At 47.3% G+C, this 23,319-nt stretch overlaps 1 protein-coding gene across 1 annotated transcript in view; it reads right to left on the bottom strand.

Moving 5' to 3' along the window:
* Positions 1-23,119, bottom strand: part of SCPEP1 (serine carboxypeptidase 1) — a 32,783-nt gene extending 9,664 nt beyond the window's left edge. The window contains exons 1-8 of the mRNA XM_059380599.1: positions 22,994-23,119; positions 19,619-19,767; positions 15,187-15,276; positions 10,630-10,785; positions 10,241-10,315; positions 5,180-5,252; positions 664-701; positions 147-275 (exon numbers count right to left, since the gene is read on the bottom strand). Of these exons, the coding sequence (XP_059236582.1) occupies positions 147-275; positions 664-701; positions 5,180-5,252; positions 10,241-10,315; positions 10,630-10,785; positions 15,187-15,276; positions 19,619-19,767; positions 22,994-23,066 (783 nt within the window). The 5' untranslated portion in view covers positions 23,067-23,119. The remainder of the gene's footprint in view (positions 1-146; positions 276-663; positions 702-5,179; positions 5,253-10,240; positions 10,316-10,629; positions 10,786-15,186; positions 15,277-19,618; positions 19,768-22,993) is intronic.
* Between the last annotated feature and the right edge of the window lie 200 nt (positions 23,120-23,319).

The following is a 23,319-nucleotide window of genomic DNA, read 5'->3' as shown; positions in this document are numbered from 1 at the left end:
TCATCGGCTTTATTGTTTAGCACGTGACCCTTTTCAGATCTGCGGGGAGTCTCAGAATAGACCCAAACCCTGGTAGCACCAACCAGGGGGCCCTAGCTCCACGTGGGAACGAGGCAAGTGGGCTGCCCCCGAGTGTGGCCCATTACCTGTTCAATGACCATTTCTGCTTTGCCCCACAGCTGGGTGGCCTCTTTGTAGAGCCCCTTATTCACGGCATCCAGGACATCCTCTGCAACCTGAGACACCTCTGCCAGGCCTTGGTCATCGAGAAGAGACTGGAATGCAAACCGAGAATGAGAAGGCCTGCTCTACTCAGAGACGCAGACCCGGCATCACCACAGCTGGGGACTGGTGACAGAAAGAAAGAGAGCAAAACGCTGGCAGAGTCCAGATGGTGGGTATAGGGGTGTTCATGGGATCTTTCAACTTTTCTGCATATGTGAAAATTTTTCTCATAAAAAGTTGGGGAGATTTTAAACACTATGTTTCTTATGCCTGGAGAAACAGGGAACTGGGCTGATGGTTCATTCAGTTTCCCCCAAGGGTGCAGTGTCAACTTCGTAGGCAAACCCAGCTAGCCTGTGTGTCCTGGGGACAGAGCCAGGAGAGGTCTGCTGGGCTGCTTACCATGGAGGGTGCCGAGATGAGGACTCATCTACTTACCACGCTGTATAGGAATGGTCCCCAGGAGAGCACCGAATCTGAAGGAAACCACACAGGTACAAAGTAAGTCCACAGTGGCTCTCCCTTCCAAAGAAAAACCCAACTAGCTTCCCTCTCAAAGTGGAGACAGAAGCAAGAAAGCTGGTGGCTCTGGGGCTATCGGCTCCTTAACTCACTGATGCCCCTGGCAGGGCACCCCCACTCAGGAGGCGGCATGATGTGGGGACCTTTCTGTTGATTCAGGGCTAATGACACGTTAATTTGGCTTGATCTTGGAGCAGTGAGTGAGTCCCGGCCAGTGATGGCATCCCCGCAGGCATGGGTGTGTGTGTGTGTGTGTGTGTGTGTGTGTGTGTGTGTGCGCGCGTGTGGGCATGAACACAGGTTCCTCTCTGCTAGACCTCTGGGCTTTCCGACAGCTTAGAACATTCCCCCCCACCCTCACATTTCTGCTCTCTATTTGCTCCTCCAGTCTGGGAACACTAGCTTCTGCCGAGGAGCTAATTAAAGAGGAAGACTATGGACTTTGTAATTCAAGCGCCTAGGACTACACTATCAGCCAATTCTTTTCTATTCCACAAACATATCTGAGAATTTACAAAGGGTTGGAAGCCAGCAAGGAATTTTAGAGATACAAACGAGTAAAATAATGTCTGCCCTCAGATAGAAGAGTTGGGCTTGGTCTGACAGATTCGCAACTCCCGTAACTCTACATAAGGCTAGTACCACTGAGATGTGCCAACAAAGTATCAAGGACCATAACTTGCACACTGGATATGTCACTCCTTTGCTTAAAAGACTTCAATAGTTCCCTAAGGCCAAGCATCTCAAAGTATGTTTTGTTTTGTTTTTTAAAAGATTTTATTTATTTATTCGACAGAGAGAAATCACAAGTAGGCAGAGAGGCAGGCAGAGAGAGAGGAAGGGAAGCAGGCCCCCTGCTGAGCAGAGAGCCCGATGTGGGACTCGATCCCAGGACCCTGAGATCATGACTTGAGCCGAAGTCAGTGGCTCAACCCACTGAGCCACCCAGGTGCCCTCAAAGTATGTTTTAAGGAGCTTCAATACTGCAGGAGTTCAGCCTACATATCAGAGAAGAAAAAACGATTCTTCAGTTAAATATCTCTGAGGCTATGCAAAACAGAGTATTTCACCCCCCTGCAGGACTTCTCAGAGCCTTTCACAGGCCTGTGAAACCTTGAGGAGGTAGAGCCAGTACTGAGCCCTGGCAACTTACCTGACCACGAAGCCCTTTGCATAGCACCTCACTGGTCTGGTATTCTTCAGGGTACACCCTGAGACATGCAGACGTACCAGGGGACCTCACTATCCTTCATCTCTGCAATTTAACTATCAAGTTTCTGCCTTAGTTTCTTGAAATACAGAATCGTCTGCAACTTTTCCAATGTGCCCATTCCCTGCTGGATCTAGACCAGGGAGGGACAAAACTTTTCTATAAAGGAACAAACAGTAAACATTTTTTGCTTTCCAGGCCAGGCAGCCTCTTTTGCAACTACTTGACTCTGTTGCGGCAACCTCCAAACAGCCACACACAACATGTAAACGAATGGGTGTAACTGTGTCCCAGTAAAAAGCTTCTCTACCAAAGGAGGGTGGCAGGACAGACTCAATTTGTATGCTGTAGTCCGCCAACCTCTGATGTGCAACAGAACTTCCTGAGGTGATGGAAATAGTCTCTATCTATGTGGTCCAGGATAACTCTACAGTCATGTGTGGCTACTGGGTGCTTAAAATGTGGACAGTGCAATTGAGAGATTAAAATTTTTATTGTATGTTAATTAATTTAAATTCAGCTACATATGACTACGGCTACCATCTTGAACTGTGTAGATCTTCTTGAAGACATGGAGCTTGTCTGTGCATCCTTCCTAGCACCTAGCAAAATGGCTACTACCTAGCAAATAATAATTGTTCATATAAATTAACAGTATTTCTCTCTCAAAAAAGGAGTATTTCTGGGATGGCAGGATGAACTTAAGTGGATCTGAAAGGAGGGATTCAGATCTGGGCAGAAGATTTCTTTTTTCTTTCTTTCTTTCTTTTTTTTAATTAAGAGAGAGTGCACAAGTGCAAACAGGAAGTGGGGGGTAGGGGGAGGGAGGGGCAGAGGAAGAGAGAGAAAGAGAAAACACAGGGCTTGATCTCATGACCCTGAGATCATGATCTGGAGCCGAAATCAAGAGTCAGATGCTTGGGGCGCCTGGGTGGCTCAGTGGTTGGGCCGCTGCCTTCGGCTCAGGTCATGATCTCAGGGTCCTGGGATCGAGTCCCGCATCGGGCTCTCTGCTCAGCGGGGAGCCTGCTTCCCTCTCTCTCTCTCTCTCTGCCTGCCTCTCCGTCTACTTGTGATTTCTCTCTGTCAAATTAATAAATAAAATCTTTAAAAAAAAAAAAAAAAAAAAAAAAGAGTCAGATGCTTAATCCAATGAGCCACCCAGGCGCTCCTGGGCAGGAAGATTTCTAAGGGGAACTTCGTCACAGTAAGGTGAAAAAAGGTAGATTTTGGACAGGATGAATGGCACTTGTTTTTTTTTGTTGTTGTTGTTTTGGTTTTTTAAATTTCTCTTTTTGTTTTTAATTTATTTGACAGAGAGAGAGAGAAAGAGATCACAAGAAGGCAGAGAGGCAGGCAGAGAGAGAGGGAGAAGCAGGCTCCCCCTGAGCAGAGAGCCCGATGGAGGGCTCGATCCCAGGACCCTGGGATCATGACCTGAGCTAAAGGCAGAGGCCTAACCCATTGAGCCACCCAGGGGCCCGATGAACAGCACTTGTAAAGCCTTGTGTCTTGTGTTGGTAGGTGCAATGTACTGGGTGAGTTCATAGAGTCTGGAGCCTGCTGCCTGGACATGAATGCTGACTTTAGGAAAATTGTTCAGCCTCTCTGAGCCTCAGTTTCATCATCTCCAAAACTGTGATCATAATAGCATCCATCCCATGGAGCTGTCGTAAGTGTTAAATGAAGTTAATGCATGCCAGGTGTTGAGTGCTGTTAGGAAACTGTGATGAGACCCCAGAAGGCAGCATTAAGGCCCATGGCTGTGATTTTGAGTGAGACAGGGGGCCTCACACCTCTGATCAAGGCTTCTGAAGCTTTATGATGTCCTAGGAGGTCTATCCAGGAAGGAAAAACAAAGAAGAGCTCTTCTCCCAATGCTAACTCCAGAGCTCTCACTTATGCCATTTCAGCCCTGGATGATGCCTAGAATAAGGACAAGAGACACCATTCTCAACAGCATCGGGATATCCCGAATCCATTAGAGGCATGGCTCTGTCACAAACTGAATCCCCACCTTTAAGGAGAAAAATATTGCTTTTTACAAATTACTATTTTTAAAAACCGAGGCATCATCACACATCAGAAATCATACATGCCAATTCAGACGTTCTGATGAATACACACACCCACGTAATGACCAACCCAACGAAGACAGAGAACACACACAGCCTAGAAAGTTCCTTGGTATCCCCTTCCAGCTCATTCCCCTCCCTCCTCCAGAGGTAACTTCTCTTCTAATTTCCTGCTTTGTAGTTTGGTCTTGCCTATGAAAAGTCACCTTCTGTTAGGTTCGAGCGGTTCTCAACCAGGAACATCAGGAGGAGCGTGTGTGTGTGTGTGTGTGTGTCACACTGGGGTGGGCATATTGACATCTGAAGGGTACAGATGCTGCGAATACCCTACAATGGACAGGACAAGTCCCGCAACAAAGAATTATGTGGCTTCAACGGTCAACAGCCCTGAGATTAGAGTTAACCCCACCACCATGACAACTTCTGACATGGGAAGCTACACCCCAGATGTCTGCATCACAAACCACTTTTGTCTGTAGTCCCAAAGAGGACACTCTGGCCCTGAAACAATGAACCTGAGCAGCAGGACCTAATGTAACATCTCACCACCACTGTGAGCAACAGATGGAAATTCCACCCCATTTGCTCATACAGACTAGGGTTTGAATCCCGATGGGGCCACTCATGCTGTTGTGTCTGAGGGCAACTTCCACCACCTCTCTAGTCTTTAAAATGTTTTCAACTGTAGGGGCACCAGGGTGGCTCAGTCAGTTAGGCATCAAAATCTTGATTTTGGCTCAAGTCATGATCTCAAGGTTTATAAGATTGAGCTCTGCCTTGGGCTTGTGCTGGGCACGGAGCCTGCATTAAGATTCTCACTCACTCTCTCCCAATCTCCCACTGCACCCCCTTCTCTTATTAAAAAAAAAAAAAAAAAAAAAAGTCTTCAACTGTAAACTGTGATTCTTTTAGTGTAAGAATCAAATAAGAGAATTAATCTGGCCAGCAGCAATCCATGGTAGGAGCTCTATAAATGAGTTCTCATCCCCAAATTTCTTGGACACTCCTGGGGCAAACGCTTTCTGCTTTGACATCTCTAAGGATCCAGAAAATTCTGTTTCCCTGTTTTTTGATCTGGACCACACAGCCCCAAGTCCCAGGAAAGGATGGAGAAAAGGAGTAAAGCATCGAAGGATTCTGAACTTACCAACAGGGGAGATCCACGAGTCACCCAAAGCGACGCCGGCAAAGTTGCACTGGATGGTCCCTTGCTGAATGGCCTGAAAGAAGAGCCCAGAAACATTCTTGCCAAGGAAACCCAGAGACCTCTGTCCCTTCTTCAGCAGGAGCGAGCCAAGCCTTTATGCACCACCTTTCCCGAGCACAGAAAACTTCTGCGCATCCTTTCTAAGACTCTCTGGTATCCAAAGACCTAAGAGACCCAGTGGAGAACCAGAGTAACTCTTTCCTGCTGCCATTTGCAAAATGAGGAAGAACCGCTCGAGTTTCTCTCTACTGTTTTCATAAGAGTGTTGGCAGGATGTGCATGGGGTCTGGTGTGGCCCTAGCTTCTTTCCAAGGGTCACTGGCACTCTTTCCCCTGAGGTCTGGGATCCTTCACAAGGTGCTGGGGTAGGGAGGACGTGGGTACAGGTCACTGTCCACATGGCAGCTGCTGAAGGGGTGGCGGTCCTCCTCAGGAGGTCTTTGAGGGAGGGAGGGATGCCTCAGAACTATACTATCATTTGTATAAAAATGAGGAAAGAAGAATATCAAGTGGACCCGTGAACATAGGGTAGGAACAGCACAAGTCTAGTTACACACAGATTTTTTCCAACAAATACAATACAGTAATGTAAATATATTTCTCTTAAGTTCTTCTTAATAGCATTTCCTTTTCTAGCTTACTTCACTGTAAGAATACAGTATATAATATACGTAGAATACAGTATATAATATACGTAACATACTTTATGTTCTCAGCAAGGCTTCTGGTCAACAGGAGGCTATTAGTAGTTAAGTTCTGGGAGAGTCAAGTTATATTTGGATTTTCCATAGTCCTACTTATATGAGAAAATGAATCACTGGTACACACCTGAAACTAATTTAACATTGTGTGTCAACTGTACTCAAACAAACCAACAAAAAAATGTGTTTGAAAAAGATGTATGTGGGGCACCTGACCTATTATAATATATGCTATCCAAAACTTTTTTTTTTTAAAGATTTTATTTATTTGACACAGAGAGAGAGAGAGAGAGAGAGAGAGATCACAAGTAGGCAGAGAGACAGACAGAGAGAAGGGGAAGCAGTCTCCCCGTTGAGCAGAGAGCTGATGTGGGGCTCGATCCCAGGACTCTGAGATCATGACCTGAGTTGAAGGCAGAGGCTTAACCCACTGAGCCACCCAGGTGCCCCTCTTTTTTTTTTAAATTTTATTTATTTGACAGAGAGAGAGACACAGCAGGGGGACAGGGAGAGGGAGAGGGAGAAGCAGGCTTCCTGCTGAGCAGAGAGCCTGATGCAGGGCTTCATCCCAGGACCCTGAGACCATGTCCTGAGCTGAAGGCAGGCACTTAATGACTGAGCCATGCAGGTGCCCCTGCTACCCAGAACTTTTACCTTGAATATATATTAGACCTTTGTATCTAACTTACAGTTTCATAGGAAATACAATAGAGAGAAAAATAAGCTAAATTAAAAAAACACAATGAAGAGGTTACCAGACAAATCCAGAAAAGGAGACAAGCCATGGTCTGGTTTCTTCACCAAATCAGTCATAATAAAGGAGCTGCACTAGATGAAAACAGACGTTAGGGACACCGCAGCCAGATGTAATTCCTGCATCTGGTTTGAACAATGGCTTAGACTAACTGGCTATCAAGGACACGCTGCGATCATTAATATTTGAGACGACTATCTGAGATGAAAAAGTACTGAAATGGGAAGGTGAGGACTAGCGACTGAAGAAAGAAGGCTGTAGACATTATGCCCAAGATGATCTCATAATGGTTTAAAAAGCGTTTTATTACAGTGCAGGAGCGGATGTAAAGGCTATCCACTAAGGTGCTGGGGGGGCTCTCCACCTGGTGGGAAGGTGACGTTTTAAGCCTTAGTTTGTGCTTGCTGTATTTTCTAATTTTCTGTTATGCACATATACTATTTCTTATGAAGGTTCATTTTTTAAACAGAACTAATGAATCTTAAAAAAGTAAAGGTCGAGGCACCTGCGGGGCTCAGTGGATTAAGCATCTGCCTTCAGCTCAGGTCATGATCTCGGGGTCCTGGGATCACGCCCCGCATCGGGCTCTCTGCTCAGCGGGGAGCCTGCTTCCCTTCCTCTCTCTCTGCCTGTCTCTCTGCCTACTAGTGATCTCTCTCTGTCAAATAGATAAATAAAATCTTTTTTAAAAAAAGTAAAGGTCCTATGAGCTCACTGGAAACAAACTGGAACACCGCAGGGGACAGGAGAAAATGTGGCGAAACTTTCCCCTCTGTCCCACATGCGACCTCCTGCTCACCGGTCAGCCACAGTTCACATGGCACATACCTTAAACCCTTCCTTTGCTCTCACAAGCTTATACACACACATATATAAAGAGGCATCCATTCTTTATGATGGCTGCAAATATTTCCCATGGAAAGATACACTTCCTTTACTTAACTAATCCTCTAGGGACAACCACTGACCTTGTTTTCAGTCGACGGGCACTGTAAGCAATAGTGAATTAAACATCCTCTGACTTGGGGCGCCTGGGTAGCTCAGTCAGTTAAGTGTCTGACTCTTGGTTTTGGCCCAGGTTGTGATCTCAAGGTTTTACGATCAACGCCCACGCTGGGCTCCACGCACAGTGCAGAGTCTGCTTAAAACATTCTCCTTCTCCCTCTGCTCCCCCACCACCCCACACTCTCACTGACTCTCTCATGCTCAAATAAATAAATAAATGTATGTTAAAAAAAAAAAATCCTCTGACACACACACATGTAAGAATTCCCAAGGACAGGGGCGCCTGGGTGGCTCAGTGGGTTAAGCTGCTGCCTTTGGCTCAGGTCATGATCTCAGAGTCCTGGGATCGAGTCCCGCATCAGGCTCTCTGCTCAGCAGGGAGCCTGCTTCCTCCTCCTCTCTCTCTGCCTGCCTCTCTGCCTACTTGTGATCTCTGTCTGTCAAATAAATAAATAAAATCTTAAAAAAAAAAAAAAAGAATTCCCAAGGACAGGTTCCTGGAACTGAAACTATTGGGTCCAAGGGCATACAGATTTTAAAAGCTGACAAAGACTGCCAAATTGCCCTTTTATTTATTTATTTTTAAAGATTTTATTTATTTATTTGACAGAGAGAGAGACAGACAGACAGAGAGCACAGGCAGGCAGAGTAGCAGGCAGAGAGAGAGAGGGGGAAGCAGACTCCCCGCTGAGCAGGGAGCCCAACGCGGGACTTGATTCCAAGACCCTGGCATCATGACCTGAGCTGAAGGAGTCACTTAACCAACTGAGACACCCAGGAACACACCCCCCCGCCCAATTTCCACCAAAAGTGCAGGAGAGCACTTATTTCCCTGACTTCTTACCAAAACTGGGTGTCACCAATATTTAAATATTTATAAGTCTTATAGATTTGGCTACTAACAAAAGTTGAGCATTTGTCCTATGTTCATGGCTGTTTGCATTTTTTCTATAAATGGCTTCTTTATATTTGCACATTTGCTACTAGCATATTGTCCTGGTTTATGGTTATCAATATGAATACTTTTTCTATCATATATTTGTATACATATACATCTTTTGAAATTATCTATGGAACTCTCAAGTTTAAATCTGCATGGGGTCTAAATATGTCAACCTCATTCTTTTTGGCTTTGGGTGTTCCATCCTATGATGGAGAGCTTCAGGGGCTCAGTCAGTTGTGTCCAACTCTTGATTTAGGCTCAGGTCAGGATCTCAGGGTTGTAAGATGGAGCCCCATGTTGAGTTCTGTGCTGGGCATGGAGTCTGCTTGAGATTCTCTCTCTCCCTCCCTCTGGCCTACCTCCTTCTCTGGCTCATGTTCTCTCTCTCTAAATCATCACCATCATCATCATCATCATCATCTAAAAATTAAAAGAAAATTAAGACAATGAAGGAAAGCCTCAGGTTCTCTTACAGTTTTGGTTTTTATGCTTAGATTTTTTTTTATGTTTAGATTTTTTTTTTAAAGATTTTATTTATTTATTTGACAGACAGAAATCACAAGGAGGCAGAGAGGCAGGCAGAGAGAAGGAAGCGGACTCCCTGCAGAGCACAGAGCCTGATGCGGGGCTCGATCCTAGGACCCTGGGATCATGACCTGAGCCGAAGGCCGAGGCTTTAACCCGCTGAGCCACCCAGGTGCCTCTTATGTTTAGATTTTTTTTTTAAGATTTTATTTATTTATCAGAGAGAGAGAGGGGGAGAGAGCGAGCACAGGCAGACAGAATGGCAGGCAGAGGCAGAGGGAGAAGCAGGCTCCCCGCCGAGCAAGGAGCCTGATGCGGGACCCGATCCCAGGACGCCGGGACCACGACCCGAGCCGAAGGCAGCTGCCCAACCAATTGAGCCAACCAGGCGTCCCTTATGTTTAGATTTTTAATCTTGAACTGATATTTTATCAAAGAAAGAATTCCACATGATGGTTTTTCAAAGTGAGAGCCATTTGTTTCCATACCATTCACTGAGTATCCTATCTGCTGCCCAATGATTTGAAATGCCATCTTATCATCGCGTATGATCATGCCATATGATCATATGCACGACACATATATGTTACTTACAGACACATATATACACATCATATCCTGCTACATTTAATCTGTTAGTCTGCTGCTGTGCTAGTACCACATTGGTTTACTTGCTGTAGCTTTCTTTTTTTAATTAAAATTAATTACTTTCTTTGATAGAGAGAGACACAGCGAGAGAGGGAACCCAAGCAGGGGAGTGGGAGAGGGAGAAGCAGGCTTCCCACTGAGCAAGGAGTCCAATGCAGGGCTCAATCCCAGGACACTGGGATCATGACCTGAGCTGAAGGGAGATGCTTCACAACTTAGCCACCCACGCACCTCATGGTGTAGCTTTCTTTATAGCCTGTTCCACATCTGCTAGGGCAACCTTCACTGTTCTCTTTGAAACCTTTTGTGGTTATTACAGACTTTATTCAAGGTCCCACTCAAAGTATATTCAATATCAGGTGATACAGAAAGGAACACAATCAGTTTTTGTCTGAAATCAAAACAACAGTCCTCTCCCCCGTTACCTTATAAAGTTCTAGACCAATGCCGGCTGCCATTTTTCCTCCGTAGGACTCTGAGAAAATGTAGAATGGAATCGTCTAGCAAGAAAAGGGATTTACAAAGAATTAAATATGCTGAATGCCTTTTTTATCCCCACATGAATTAATTTCACATTTCTACTGCATGTAATGGCCAGACAAATCTCTTTTCTTGGTCTTTTCCTCCATATTAAGCTCAAAACCACTTTTAGAGATGACAGAAACAAAAGGCCACAACCTGCTCTTGGGTGCAGAAAGGTTTTCTCTGATAACAGCTGGACATTGAACTTCTGGGGAAATCGAAGTTAATTCAGATGGCTACAGCAGTGTGACTGCTACCCCCTCTGCTTAACCATCCCCGAGTCACTGTTCACCTGAAATTCCTTGTGGCAATCGAAGAAAGTCTTCAGGAGAACCATCATGTCTGACGCCACGGTGGCGAGGTCTTTGGCATACGCGTCACTCCTGTTCACGTAACTGAACCCAGTGCCCACCGGGTTATCCACGAATAGGAGACTGGCCGACTGGAGCTACACGTCACACAGGAAAGTCATGTGGTACAATCAGTTAGTCACCAACTGTCTCTCCACCATCTATTTAAAATTTATTTTTATTTTATTTTATTTTTTTATTTCCACCATCTTCTATGCACTTGAACCCAGGCATATGAAAGTATCAGTGAGTTTACAATCCTACTGCTAAAGGGATTTCAAAAAATAATAAGGGACAGGACAGGTGCCTGGCTGGCTTAGTCAGTAGAGCTTGCAACTCCTGACCTCAGGGTTGTGAGTTCAAGCCCCACACTGGGCCTGGAGCCTACTTTAAGAAAATAAATAAGAAGGGCCAGGAACGTAGACTACTAAGGCAAAGAAAAGCAAAGGAGAGAAGAGGTATGTCCATATACACAGGGACCAAAGCATCCTAGCTGTCACTTTCACACAACACAGTGTCTTAAATGTAATCCGTGAGCTCAGGTAGGACCACACAGTGTCAGCAGGAGCCATGGCTCAAAGCAGAGACAGTACATCCCAGGTCTGAATATCACCCATCAGTTTTTTTTCAAGATGAATCCAATTTCCACACCAGTCTGGCCTCCAGAACACCATGAGCACAGAACTTATCCTAATACCTTTTCCAGAAGCTCAGGGCTATAGACTCTTCTGTCTGGAAGGATCATCCCTGGTGACACAGTCCAGCCATGTCCTTTACCGATCAGGGAATTAAAGTCGAGAAAAGACCCAGGACTTGTCCAAGGAAGGTCACAAAGCTGGACAAATAATAGCAGCACCAGCACTCGGGCCTGGCCTCCTCACTTCTCATTCAGACTCTGCCAAGTTGTACTACACTCGGAGTTCTGGAAAACTTGTGAACGAGTTTATTTTTTTTTTAATATTTTATTTATTTTACTTGACAGAGAGAGATTACAAGTAGGCAGAGAGGCAGGCAGAGAGAGAGAGAGAGGAGGAAGCAGGCTCCCTGCTGAGCAGAGAGCCCGATGCGGGACTCGATCCCAGGACCCTGAGATCATGACCTGAGCCGAAGGCAGCGGCCTAACCCACTGAGCCACCCAGGCGCCCCGAACGAGTTTATTTTTATTTGCCACCAGTGTGGCACTCAGCTACTACACATGGGAGTGATATTTCAGTCAGAAGCAAGTTCTGGAATGTTCCCAGGCCAAGGGAACAGCATGTGCAAAGACCCTGAGGCAAAGGTAAACTGCACTTGAGGGAGACGGACAAAGAGAATCCAAGGACTCCGGGGGAACCTTGAGGAAGAGGCGGTCCCGCACTGAGTTTTGAATGATAGACATGAGTATGGGAAGGCAGGAGAGAGTGAGGGGCCAAAGGCACGAGGTCCACGCCAAGGAACTGGCCAAGCAGAGGCCTGAAGGGAGGGTGTACAAAGACAGATGTTGGGACATGGGGCAGGAGACAAGCAGAGACCAGCTTATGCCCAGGAATCTGATCTTTTGGGAATTGGAAGATATTAAACTAAGGAACGAATTGCATCAGAGAGGTGCTCTGAAAGCAGCCACTAGAGAGGATGGGAAAGGGAGGGAGGAAGAATGTTAACAACGCGTGGGGGTCTAACATAGAGTCACCAGGTGACCCCGCCACTCCACTTTGAGGTAGATCCCCCCCCAAAACCAAAAACAGGAACTCTTATGAATGTTTGAGCCCCAGGGTCCCCTGCACTCGTCATCAGAGCCAAAGGATGGAAACAACCCAGTTGTCCATCAACAGATGGAGAGACAGACAGAATGTGGTCCATCCATACGACAGAACATTATTCAGCCGTACAAAAGGGGCTCTAGTGGCACACACGACATGGATGTACCATCCATGGTAAATATCACGAGATGTGAAGGAAGCCACACACCAAAGGCCACATACTGTATGACTCCATAGTTACAAGATGGCTTACCCAGCCAAGTCTACAGAGACGAAGGTTGAAGAGTGGTGGCCTAAGGAGAGACTAGTGCTTAATAGCTAAGGGGTATGTGGTTTTCTGGGATGGGAGGGTAGTGAAAATGTTCTGAAATTAGCCATGGTAACGGTTGTAAAACTGAATATACTGAAAGCCACTGAATCATACACTCTCAATGGGTGAGTCGTATGGTGTGTGAATTTTATTTCAACAAGGCTTTATTTTAGGAATTCGTTTTTAGGGGTGCCTAGGTGGCTCAGTTGGTAAGGCATCTGCCTTCGGCTCAGGTCATGAACCCAGGGTCCTGGGATCAAGCTCTGCGTCAGACTCTGTGCTCAGAGGGGAGCCTGCTTCTCCCTCTGCCCCTGCTCGTGCTCTCTCTCTCTCTCTCTCTCAAATAAATATAATCTTTTAAAAAAATAAATTCATTTTTAGTTAAAACTGATTGGACGAGCGGGGTGAGGGGTAGGGGAAGAAAAGGATGGCTCTCTGGTTTGGTACAGGCACTTGACGGGATGGTGGGACCATTCGCCACAGCAAGGAACAATGGAGTTGACTGGTTTTGTGGGTGGGCAGTCTGGTGTACTAATGACTATAGTTTGGGGTATGTTGAATAGGGAATTATGAGAGACATTCACGTGGAGAAATCCCAGAAGCAAACAGAGAAAAGTTCTGGGGCAAAAGGTTCTGAGCTAGAGATAAGGACTTAGGAGTCATCACCTTCTATGTGTGATTAAAGCAGTCTGAGAGGACAGGGCTGCCTGGAGAACACACGGAAGAGAAAGTTACCAAGGACAGAGTTCGGGACACAGAGTACGAAGCAAAAAAGTCCATGAAAAGAATCCCATGAAGGATCTGCCAGACTTGGGACTGGGAAGCCAGCAGGGCCCTGGGGACAGGCGCTCCAGCAGAGTTATGGGGAGAAAGTGAAGTGGGTTAGGACAGGGCTGCCCAGCCTCGTCACGTCACGGCGACAGAGGAGATTTGCGTATCCCGTCCTGGGGCTACTATGCACTGCGTTCCCTAGCACCCACTCTCCCCTGCCCCCAGCCCCAGCCCCCAGCCCAGAAAGCTCCAGGTGAAGGCATAAATAGGAGGTGAAGACTCGACCAGTGAACAGAGGCACACCTCATTTTACTGTACTTTCTATAAATCGAAGGTCTGCATGTAGCCCCGCCTCGAGCAAGTCTACCGGCACCATTTTCCCAAAAGCACCTGCTCATTTCATGTCCCTGGGCCACATTTTGGTAATTCTTGCAAGGTTTCAAACTGTTTCATTATTACTGTACTTCTTACAGCGCTCTTTAACCAGTGATTACCACTCACGGAAAGCTCAGATGATGGCTAGCACTTTTTAGCAATAGAGCCCTTCTTCATTAAGGTATATACATTGTTTTTTCACACATCACTTCAGTGCTCATGGAACAGACCACAGTATAGTGTAAGCATAACTTGTATATGCCCCGGGAAGTAAAAAAATTCATCTGACCCACTTTACCGTGGGGGTCCAGAACGGAACCCAGAGTATCTCCAAGGTATGCCTATATAAAGAATTCTTTAAGAAAGGGAGGGAGCTTCAGGGATTGGTGTGATAGGCTGGGGAAAACCTGTGCATGTCTGTATCCCAGGGAGAAGAGAGTCTAGAGACAGCACAAGGACAGGGAAAGGTAGTAACTGTCTGAATAGAAGCCTGGAGGAACGGACACCGGCAGAGAGGAGGCCACATGTTGTTCTGAGATGGGGAGGAGGCTAGAAAGGGGTAGAGAGGTCAAACCTTACTAGTAAGGATGGGAGCAGCTGGTCGCAGGGGATAGCTCTGTTCTCCTGGGCAGGCAGGGAGGGGAGTGGAGTTGCAGCGCACAGCGGAGGCGGCCCCCCCTAAGGCCCGGCAAAGCCCACAGCCAGGCGACAGCCCCACCCCGCCAACACTGCCGTGTGGCCCACCAGGACTGGACACTTGGGAGTAGGAGCCAAGCAGGCAGACAGTGGGAGGGACCCACGCTTGGGGGTGGCAGGGCTACTCCAGGAGAAGGATGAAGGAGCCCGGGGTTGAACAGAGAGGGGTTAGGGCAAAAAGTGAGACTATGAGGGAGGGAGGGAGCCAGAACTGGAGGCACACCAGAAAGGCTGAGGACAAGGGGTCTGAGGTCCTGAGGGAGTCAAGAAGCAAGGCAGGTGAGGGGAGAGGGGACAGGACTTGGGGGTTGTGGCTGGAGGCAGGGATCCTACAGTTGGACCATGGAGATGGCCAAGATGTGGGAAGTGAGGAGGTCCAAGCTGTCAGCTAGAATAGGCTTCTGCTGCCAAGTGGAGAGAAAGGTCAGGGATGTGGGAAGGCGAGAGAGGAAGCCTGTGGCAAGTAGGCAAGGCCCCAGGGCACACGGGAAAAGGGACTGGACAGGATGGCTAGACTTGTGATCCCACCCAGAATGGGTCAGGCCGGGTGGGGCTGAGCCCTGGGGAGGCCAAAGGGCACTTGCAGTTAGGGGCTGTGCTCACGGTACCCAGGAGCTTCTTCGTGGTTTGAGATCACTATCAAGGGGCCCAATCTCCTCAAAATTTCCAAATCCAGTGCTGGAACCACCCGGGCCACCCTGTGGAAGAGAAAATAAACAAAAATAAACCCAGAGAAAAAACATGGGTCAAATCATCATTACGACAACGACCACATTCACGACAACAACATATGATTTAGCGATGGCTGGGGCAACGTTATACCAAAGATCAACTCTGTCTGGACCAACAGAGCCCCCTCCTAACTGCTCAAGCCTTCTTAAAGGGAAAAGACCCAGGGACATCTGGCTGGCTGAGTCCACAGGGCCCGCAACTCGACTCTGGTTTGTGAGTTTGAGCCCCATGTTGGGTGTAGAAAGTACTTGAAAATAAAATTAAAATTAGGGCATCTGGGTGGCTCAGTCGGTTAAGCAGCTGACTTCGGCTCAGGTCATGATCCCAGGGTCCTGGGATCGAGTCCTGCATAGGGCTCCTTGCTCAGCAGGGAGCCTGCTTCTCTCTCCACCTCTGCCTGCTTGTGCACTTGTGCTCTCTCTCTCTCTCTCTGACAAATAAATAAATAAAATCTTTTTTAAAAAATTAAAATAGTAAATAAGCAAATAAATAAATAAATAAAGTAAATGGAAAGATGTGGCCATAGAGCCCCAGAGGGAACTTTCCTACTTCCAATCCTCTGAGGTTGAACCCTGGCCTGCCATGGGGTCACTGACCTTCAAAACACCTCGTCCGTCCTCTCTCATTTCCAAGATGAGCAGTAAGGGCCAGGGAAGGCACAGGGCAATGCGGGGTCTGCCAGGCCCAGACCTGGGGCCCTGTGACTCTCCATCCCACCACCCTCTCCTCAGTGTCCCTGCGGACCGACAAGGGATACAGACTTGATCACATGGATCCCCAGGATAGAATTTAGCAAATGCAAAAGTCCCAGAGCAGGGAGGACCCAATACTGTTGTGTACCCAGGACGAAGGGTGGGGCAGGACTGTGACCAGAGCTGGGTGCTGGGGCCCAACCATGAGAGGTGGGAGGTCCTGTGGGTTGTGAGGGGCTAAGTGAGGGAGGGAGGCCCTTCTGGAGATGATCAGGGGAAAGCATGGTCAGTGCTCTTCTGGACAACGTCTTGGGGGCCAGCTGAGCTGAGGGGATAGGCCTCAAATAAAAGGATACTGCCTCCCCATACATGAACAAGACAGATAGGAAAGAGAGACACAAACATGGAAGGAACAACTCTGGCAAAACAGAAGCCAGGGCTCTGTACAGGGAAATCTAAAGGAAAAAAAAAAAAAAAAAAGTCAGGGAGCTTGGGGAGCTCAGTCAGTTAAGCAACTGCCTTCAGCTCGGGTCGTGATCTTGGGGTCCTGGGTTTGAGCCCCACATTGGGATCCCTGCTTTGCGGGGAGTCTGCTTCTCCCTCCGCCTGCTGCTTCCCCTGCTTGTGCACTTTCTCTCTCTGTCAAATAAATAAATAAAAATCTTAAAAAAAAGAGAGAGAGAGACAACATAGGGTCACGGTTCAGGGGTAACTGGAAGAGCCCAGCAGGGAAAGACTGTACGAAAGTACGCAATGATTTGAACCTACACCTAAATATTATAGAGCTGGGTGGCTATAAATACCTCTAATTATATGCCCTCTGTATCTTAGGTTTTCCTAATAGTGTGGTAAGACGCCCACCAGCCAGAGGCGTAGCTCATCGCAGCGATGCCTGTAACAGTGAAAGGATGTACCTCCAGCGTCCCTCACTTGGGAACAGGTTAGTAAATTATGACACATCTACAAGACAGACTTGAAATGGCCATTTAGAACCATAAACTATAGGAAACTGTGTGGCAACACTGAAAAATGCTTATAATGCAACACGCAGTGAATTAAGAGCAAGTGTGTATCCTCAGGTGAGCGCTGGGCCCCCTTCTCCTTGCTGACTAACTGGGAAACAGGGGGACAGCACCAGAGCGAAAGGAGTGAAGCTGGGAATCCTGGGAATCCTGGGATCCCTATTGGGATCTTCCAAATCCCAATTTCCTGTCCCGCTTTTGATAAGCTGTGGTTGTCGGCAGGTGACGACACTCCTTCCACTGTCCCCCCCACCACGCCCCCACCCATGGCAACGAGAAACTGGCTGGAGGATGTTTCTGTTCTGCTTGAGAACATTCCACTGCAAAATCCTTTTTCCTCTGGAACTTTGGGATGGGGTGCTGTCATGGCCCAAGACTACCAGTGACTGAAATATGGGAAATGTGTCAGCAGATCAACCAAAAAGGCTTCCATGACTTGCAAGTGTACCTAAAATAGCTCACTGCTCCACTCAGAATTACTTCACTCGGGCGACATGACCTCAAGTCTCAAGGCCCTACCCACAGAACGCAGTATGTGCATCGTCAGCAAGCTGCTAAAACAGATCTCCTTTTAATCTAAATTAATTATTTCTTCCCTAATCATAGTCTTTTTCCTTCTCCCATGAGGCTCTGAGGAAATGAAAGGCAGGCTGGTTAGCCAGCCTGTTGATAACCTTCACACAGTATCTCAGCTCAGAGGGTAACCCTAACCAAAGGTCACAAACTGGGCAGCCTGTGGGGGCCACGAAGAGTATGTACGGAGCAGAGAACTCAGCTGTGGACAGAGGGATCCCCTCCTCCAGAAGCTCCTGCCCTGTCTCACGGGGGGCCACGGCCACTCAGCTCTGGCAGAGCAGGGTCAGGCCCCAAGGGGGCCAAGTCTTCTGATTTTTGGAAAAAGGAAAGAAGTGTCTTAAATTTAAAATGTTGCCAGCTGGGGTGCCTGGGGGGCACCATCTGTGGTGCATCTGACTCTTGGTTTGGGCTCAGGTTGTGATCTCAGGATCATGAGCTCGAGCCCAAGCGGAGTCAGCCTGGGATTCTCTCCCTCTCCCTACCCCATCCCCCGAAATAAATAAATAAACCTTTAAAAAAAATCCTGGCAAGTAATTCAGACAGAACCACCACCTCACTCTACAATCAACCAAAGGGAAGGTTTGCAGCTTCTGGAACTGAAGAGTTTTTACATTCCTGAGAGCCCAGAAAGTGCCTTAGGGCAGCATGTGAAAAAGGGGAGCGCCAGGCCTACATGCCAAGCACTTCTGCTTTCTGCTCTGACTCCATACATCAGCTTTCACTTGAGGGTAGAAAAAGTCCTGCTGATTAATAAAAAAGTTCAACACCCTCAAAATTCCTCAGACTAAAAAAACCAAAGCTCAGAAAACGGAAGTGGGCCCCATTCCTCCTCCCCCACCGCCCCTGCAGCCCGGGGTGGACAGAAGTTCCTGGGATACACACATGGGATCTTTCCTCAGACATCTTCCTATCTCTACCCTCAGGCTGGGCCTCACCTCCAGCCCCCAAGGAGACAGTTGTGATAATGCTACAAGAGAAAGGGCCCTTCCTACAAAGGGCTCCTCTGAGCTCTATTTCACCAGAAACGTCTGCAAGGGCTAGCTGAGGAGGCCAAGGCCAGGACACCAGCAGGGTGCTTGTGAATACTAACATTTTGGGAGAAAGTGACATCTGCACCCCATGGAGAGGAGCAGCAGGACACCTTCTTTATCCATGAGCAACCTGGAGCCCCATCCAGGCCATACGTCCAGTTTCTAGAGGCTGAAGCAGGAGCGCGTTCCTCAACCCCTCCCTAGAGCCTGGTCCTCTAGGTGGGTGTGGGCCACCTCTGGACAGGTATTGTAGGAGGGCAAGAAACAATCCTCTGCCTGCCCCCTAATGCCCTTCAACCAGCTTCCTGCCTTCCATCCTACAATCAGAGCTCGAGATCAAAAGGCAGGGCGCCTGGGTGGCTCACATGGTAAAGTGTCTGCCTTCGGCTCAGGTCATGATCCCGGGGTGCTGGGATCGAGTCTCGCATCGGGCTTCCTGCTCCTTGGGAGCCTGCTTCTCCCTCTGCCTCTCTCTCTCTTTCTGTCTCTCAAGAATAAATAAATAAAATCTTACAAAAAGAAGATTAAAAGGCAAACACACTCAGGGAGAAGGCTAGGGTGCAAGATTTAATACTAAGCTACACGAGGCAGAGTCCTTTCAAGATCAGCCTTTCTGCGGCCAAGGACTGGGAGAAGAGGAAGAGGAGGGCTGCTCAGGGTACCTCAGCCTTTGCTTGGGAACCTCTGAAAACATTTCTGTCAGCACAGAGTTGAATGTGAATTTAGAACTTCCACAAAGGCGTCCTGCCACTGACTGGGCTTAATATAGGAACACCCCTGCAAGGCTAGAACCCCTCACTCTCTGATCTGGCCCCCTTGGTATACCATAGCCTTTGCCTGCCTCGGTAGGACACCGAAGCCCCAAGCCTTGGCCACCCCGCACTGGGCACTGGATCAGATCAGTCCTTCACCGCTGAGCTGTGAGTCCTTAAGAGCAAGCAAAGTGGCAGGTAGGGAAAGCTGACCAGGCAGCCCAGCCACTGTTACCTGAAGCCACATGACGAGGGGCAGTTCTGAGAAGTTCTTGCAGGGATTAGTGGCATAATAGAGCCACCAGAACATGTAGGCATCCTTGCGAACAGTCACATAATTCCATACTTCCTTTCCCTCCTCTGCGGGCTGGTCCGTGGCCACTCCTGAAACAGAAGCACAACGTGATCTTCCTGAAGAATGTGTAATGTCCAGGTAAATTCTAAGCCCACAGAGATGGCCAAGATAAACTGGAGATGATTTGGTTTCTATTTTTAGGCCCTTTATTCACTCTAGTATATTGTAGAGATAAGGAAAAGCGCTTCATTTAGGATAAAGCAAACCAGGAGGGCCTGGGTGGCTCAGTCAGTTAAGCATCTGATACTAGATCTCAGCTCAGGTCCTGATACCAGGGTTGTGAGTTCAAGCCCTGCATCAGGCTCCAGGCTGAGCAGAGTCAGCTTGAGATTTTTTCCTTCTGCCCTTCCCACCCACTCTCTCTCGCTCTCTCCCTCTCTCTCTAATAAATAAATTATTAAAAGATTTTATTTATTTATTTGACAGACAGAGATCACAGGTAGGCAGAGAGGCAGGCAGAGAGAGAGGAGGAAGCAGGCTCCCTGCTGAGCAGAGAGCCCAATGCGGGGCTCGATCCCAGGACCCTGAGATTATGACCTGAGCTGAAGGCAGAGGCTTTAACCCACTGAGCCACCCAGGCACCCCATAAATAAATCTTTAAAAAAAAAAAAGGCAAACCAAACTTAATAGTGACATAGGAGGCTGGAGACTTTCACTTTTTCCTCCGCCCCCCCTGTAATATTCTAATGTTTAACAGTAAGCATGAAACACTTTTTCTTTTTAAAGATTTTATTTATTTATTGGACAGACAGAGATCACAAGTAGGCAAAGGCAGGCAGAGAGAGAGAGAGAGAGAGGAGGAAGTGGACTCCCCACTGAGCAGAGAGCCCAATGTGGGGCTCAATCCCAGGACACCAGGATCATGACCTGAGCCCAAGGCAGAGGCTTTAACCCACTGAACCACCCAGGTGACCCAGCATGAAACATTTTTATAATTCTGTTTTAGAAAGACAGATTCACATTTCTGGAAAAAAAAGGAAAATTGCAAAATGCAAAATGCTGGCCTTTATATCTCACTTAATATATGATTAAAGAGGTATCCCAGATGAGAGGGACCAATATTCACTATCTTATGCTGGGGCAAGTGTTAGCTTTTGAGAAGGAGAAATAAAATGCAGGTCCCTACATGACACTATAAACCAAAATACATTTCAAGTGAATCAAGTATTTCAATTTTAAATTTTAGATATTAAAAATAATATAAAAATATAATTGAGGATGCCTGGGTGGCTCAATCGTTAAGCATCTGCCTTCGGCTCAGGTCATATCTCAGGGTCCTGGGATCAAGCCCATTAGGCTCTTTGCTCAGTGGGAAGCCTGCTTTTCCCTTTGCCTGCTGCTCCCCCTGCTTGTGTTCTCTCTTTCACTCACTCTCTCTTAAATAAATAAATAAAATCTTTAAAATACATATAGAAAATTGAATTTTTCTTAATCTCTGGAAGGGGAAGTGATGTAAGCATACCCCAGAGACTATAAAGGAAAAGATCGACAGAGTTGAGAACAGAGAATTGTAATATTTTCTGTACAACAAAATTTATGTACATCAGAAATAAAATTAAAAGGCATACAACAATGATATGCAACAAATACAAAAAAGGGTGATTTTTCTTACTCATGTGGATCAATTTTGAAAAGGAAGAGCCTAATAGTCAAATGGGTGAAGGCTCTGAAGAAATAACTTATGAAAAGTAAATGTGAATGTCTGATAAGTATGTGAGAGAGCTAACATCACTAATACTCAGTTATGAAAATCAAACCAATATAAGGTCACACACAAAACAACTTTGCTTATGTGACAGATTAAAAAAATAATGACAGGTGCCCAATGACAAGGAGACAGGAGAGCAGTCCTCATCACTGCTGGAAAGCGTGCACACTGGCATCACTTTTGGGGAAGGCAGCTTGGGTTTGCAAATATCAAAAGAAAGATATTCCACAGATCAAAAGCCATATATATATATATATCCTTTAATCCCACAGCTCCAATTTTCCCTAGTTAACTCTGTAGCATCTGCAAAATATGTATCCAGAAAAAAATAGGTTCAATACATTTTCTACATCACCTTTGCTAAAGTAACAACTCTTGAGTTACTGTTCTTTTTCTCAAGTACCCGTCTGGGTAAAAGGCTGCCATTCAAAAATGATGAGAGGTGATCCTCCTTGAGGGGAGTTTCCTGCCTTCTACTTCCTCTTTTCTTAAATTTCTAGCCCCCATGACAAGGATAAGTACAAGAACTGGTCTCAAAAAGAAGGGAAGGGAGTAGAGGAGACGGGAGAAGTGAGAAGCAAGAAGAATGTAGATTAAGAAAACCAGAAGGTGGCTTGAGGAGCAAAACGGAGTGGCTAGATCATAGATGTGGTTGAAGATTGTACAAGTGACCTAAGATTACAGTCTCCTGGAAAATGACAGGTATGGTTCAGGTCCCTTTTCACTTAACCGATGGCCCTCCTCCCTTCCCTGGCAGTGACTGCTGTTAAAATGGGGGGTGGGGAGGTGGGGGCAACGTATTTGACATTTCCCAGACCCAAACTGAAGGGCCAGATGATCCCGAGTTTACACAGGGTTAAGTCCAGAACTCTTAAGCACTCTGCGTTAAGATCACAAGGCCAGTGTGTGGCCAGTTCAAATTCTCAGATCTTGAATCAGACCACGGAACACTTTGCTGAAAGGCCAAAAATCGATCTGCAAGTCATCCTATTAAACGCGAGTTTGTTTTTGTCAAAAAGGATCGCAGTGAGGGGAGATATTATGCCGTCCGTTCTGATCAGGAGAGAAAGACCTCATCTCAGTGAAACGTCCCATTTGTGGCGGAGTTGGTATTTCTGGGTCCTTCGCCCCACACGTTTCCGCTCAAAATAAAAAGTCCTCATTAACCCCACTTAGCAGCCAATCACCGCAGGAAAAGGGAGGTGGACTTGGGATCGTGGAAACCTCATTGATCGGCAGTTTCCCCCAGTCATGTATTTTGCACAACTCCTTCTATCTCAGGGTAGGGAAGAGAGGAATACTAGACCACGCAGAGCCAGAAAGAGGTAGAAAAAGCACTGGGCACTTAAAAAGAAGAAGAAAAGGAAAGAAAAGAAAGAAAGAAAGAAAGAAAGAAAGAGTGAGATTCTAAAGCGGTGTAATTACTCAAGGTGGAAACTGGGGGAAACAGATTTGTTTTCAAAAGCACAAACCCACTAATAGACGCTCATCCCTGGAGAGAGGAGGAGGAGGCACCTGCCGCTGATGCAAATTTTGTCCGAACCTACCGGTGCTCGAACCCAGATGCAGCAGGAGCAGCAGCAGCAGAGACACGGGAGAGGTCCGGGGTGCCAGCTCCATGGCGAATACGGGGCGGCCTCACCAGCCGCAGGCTGGAACCCGCGCCCCACCACGTGACGGCGGTGGGTGGGGCCGGGCCGGGCCGGGGGCGGGGCCGGCGGACCGAGGGCGGGGCCCGGGCTGCCGCTAGTGTCCCGGGTACGTTTTGCTGGTCTGGCTCCCCGGAAGCCGAGTGGTAGCGCGGGGGGTGTTGTATCTGCCCCACCACGTCCTCCTCTGCGGCTTTGGGGACGGATCAGAGAAGTTGCAGCGT

This window comes from Mustela nigripes, chromosome 16 (genome assembly GCF_022355385.1).
Source record: "Mustela nigripes isolate SB6536 chromosome 16, MUSNIG.SB6536, whole genome shotgun sequence".
Lineage (NCBI taxonomy): Eukaryota > Metazoa > Chordata > Mammalia > Carnivora > Mustelidae > Mustela > Mustela nigripes.
This window is presented reverse-complemented; position numbering and strand designations above follow the sequence as displayed.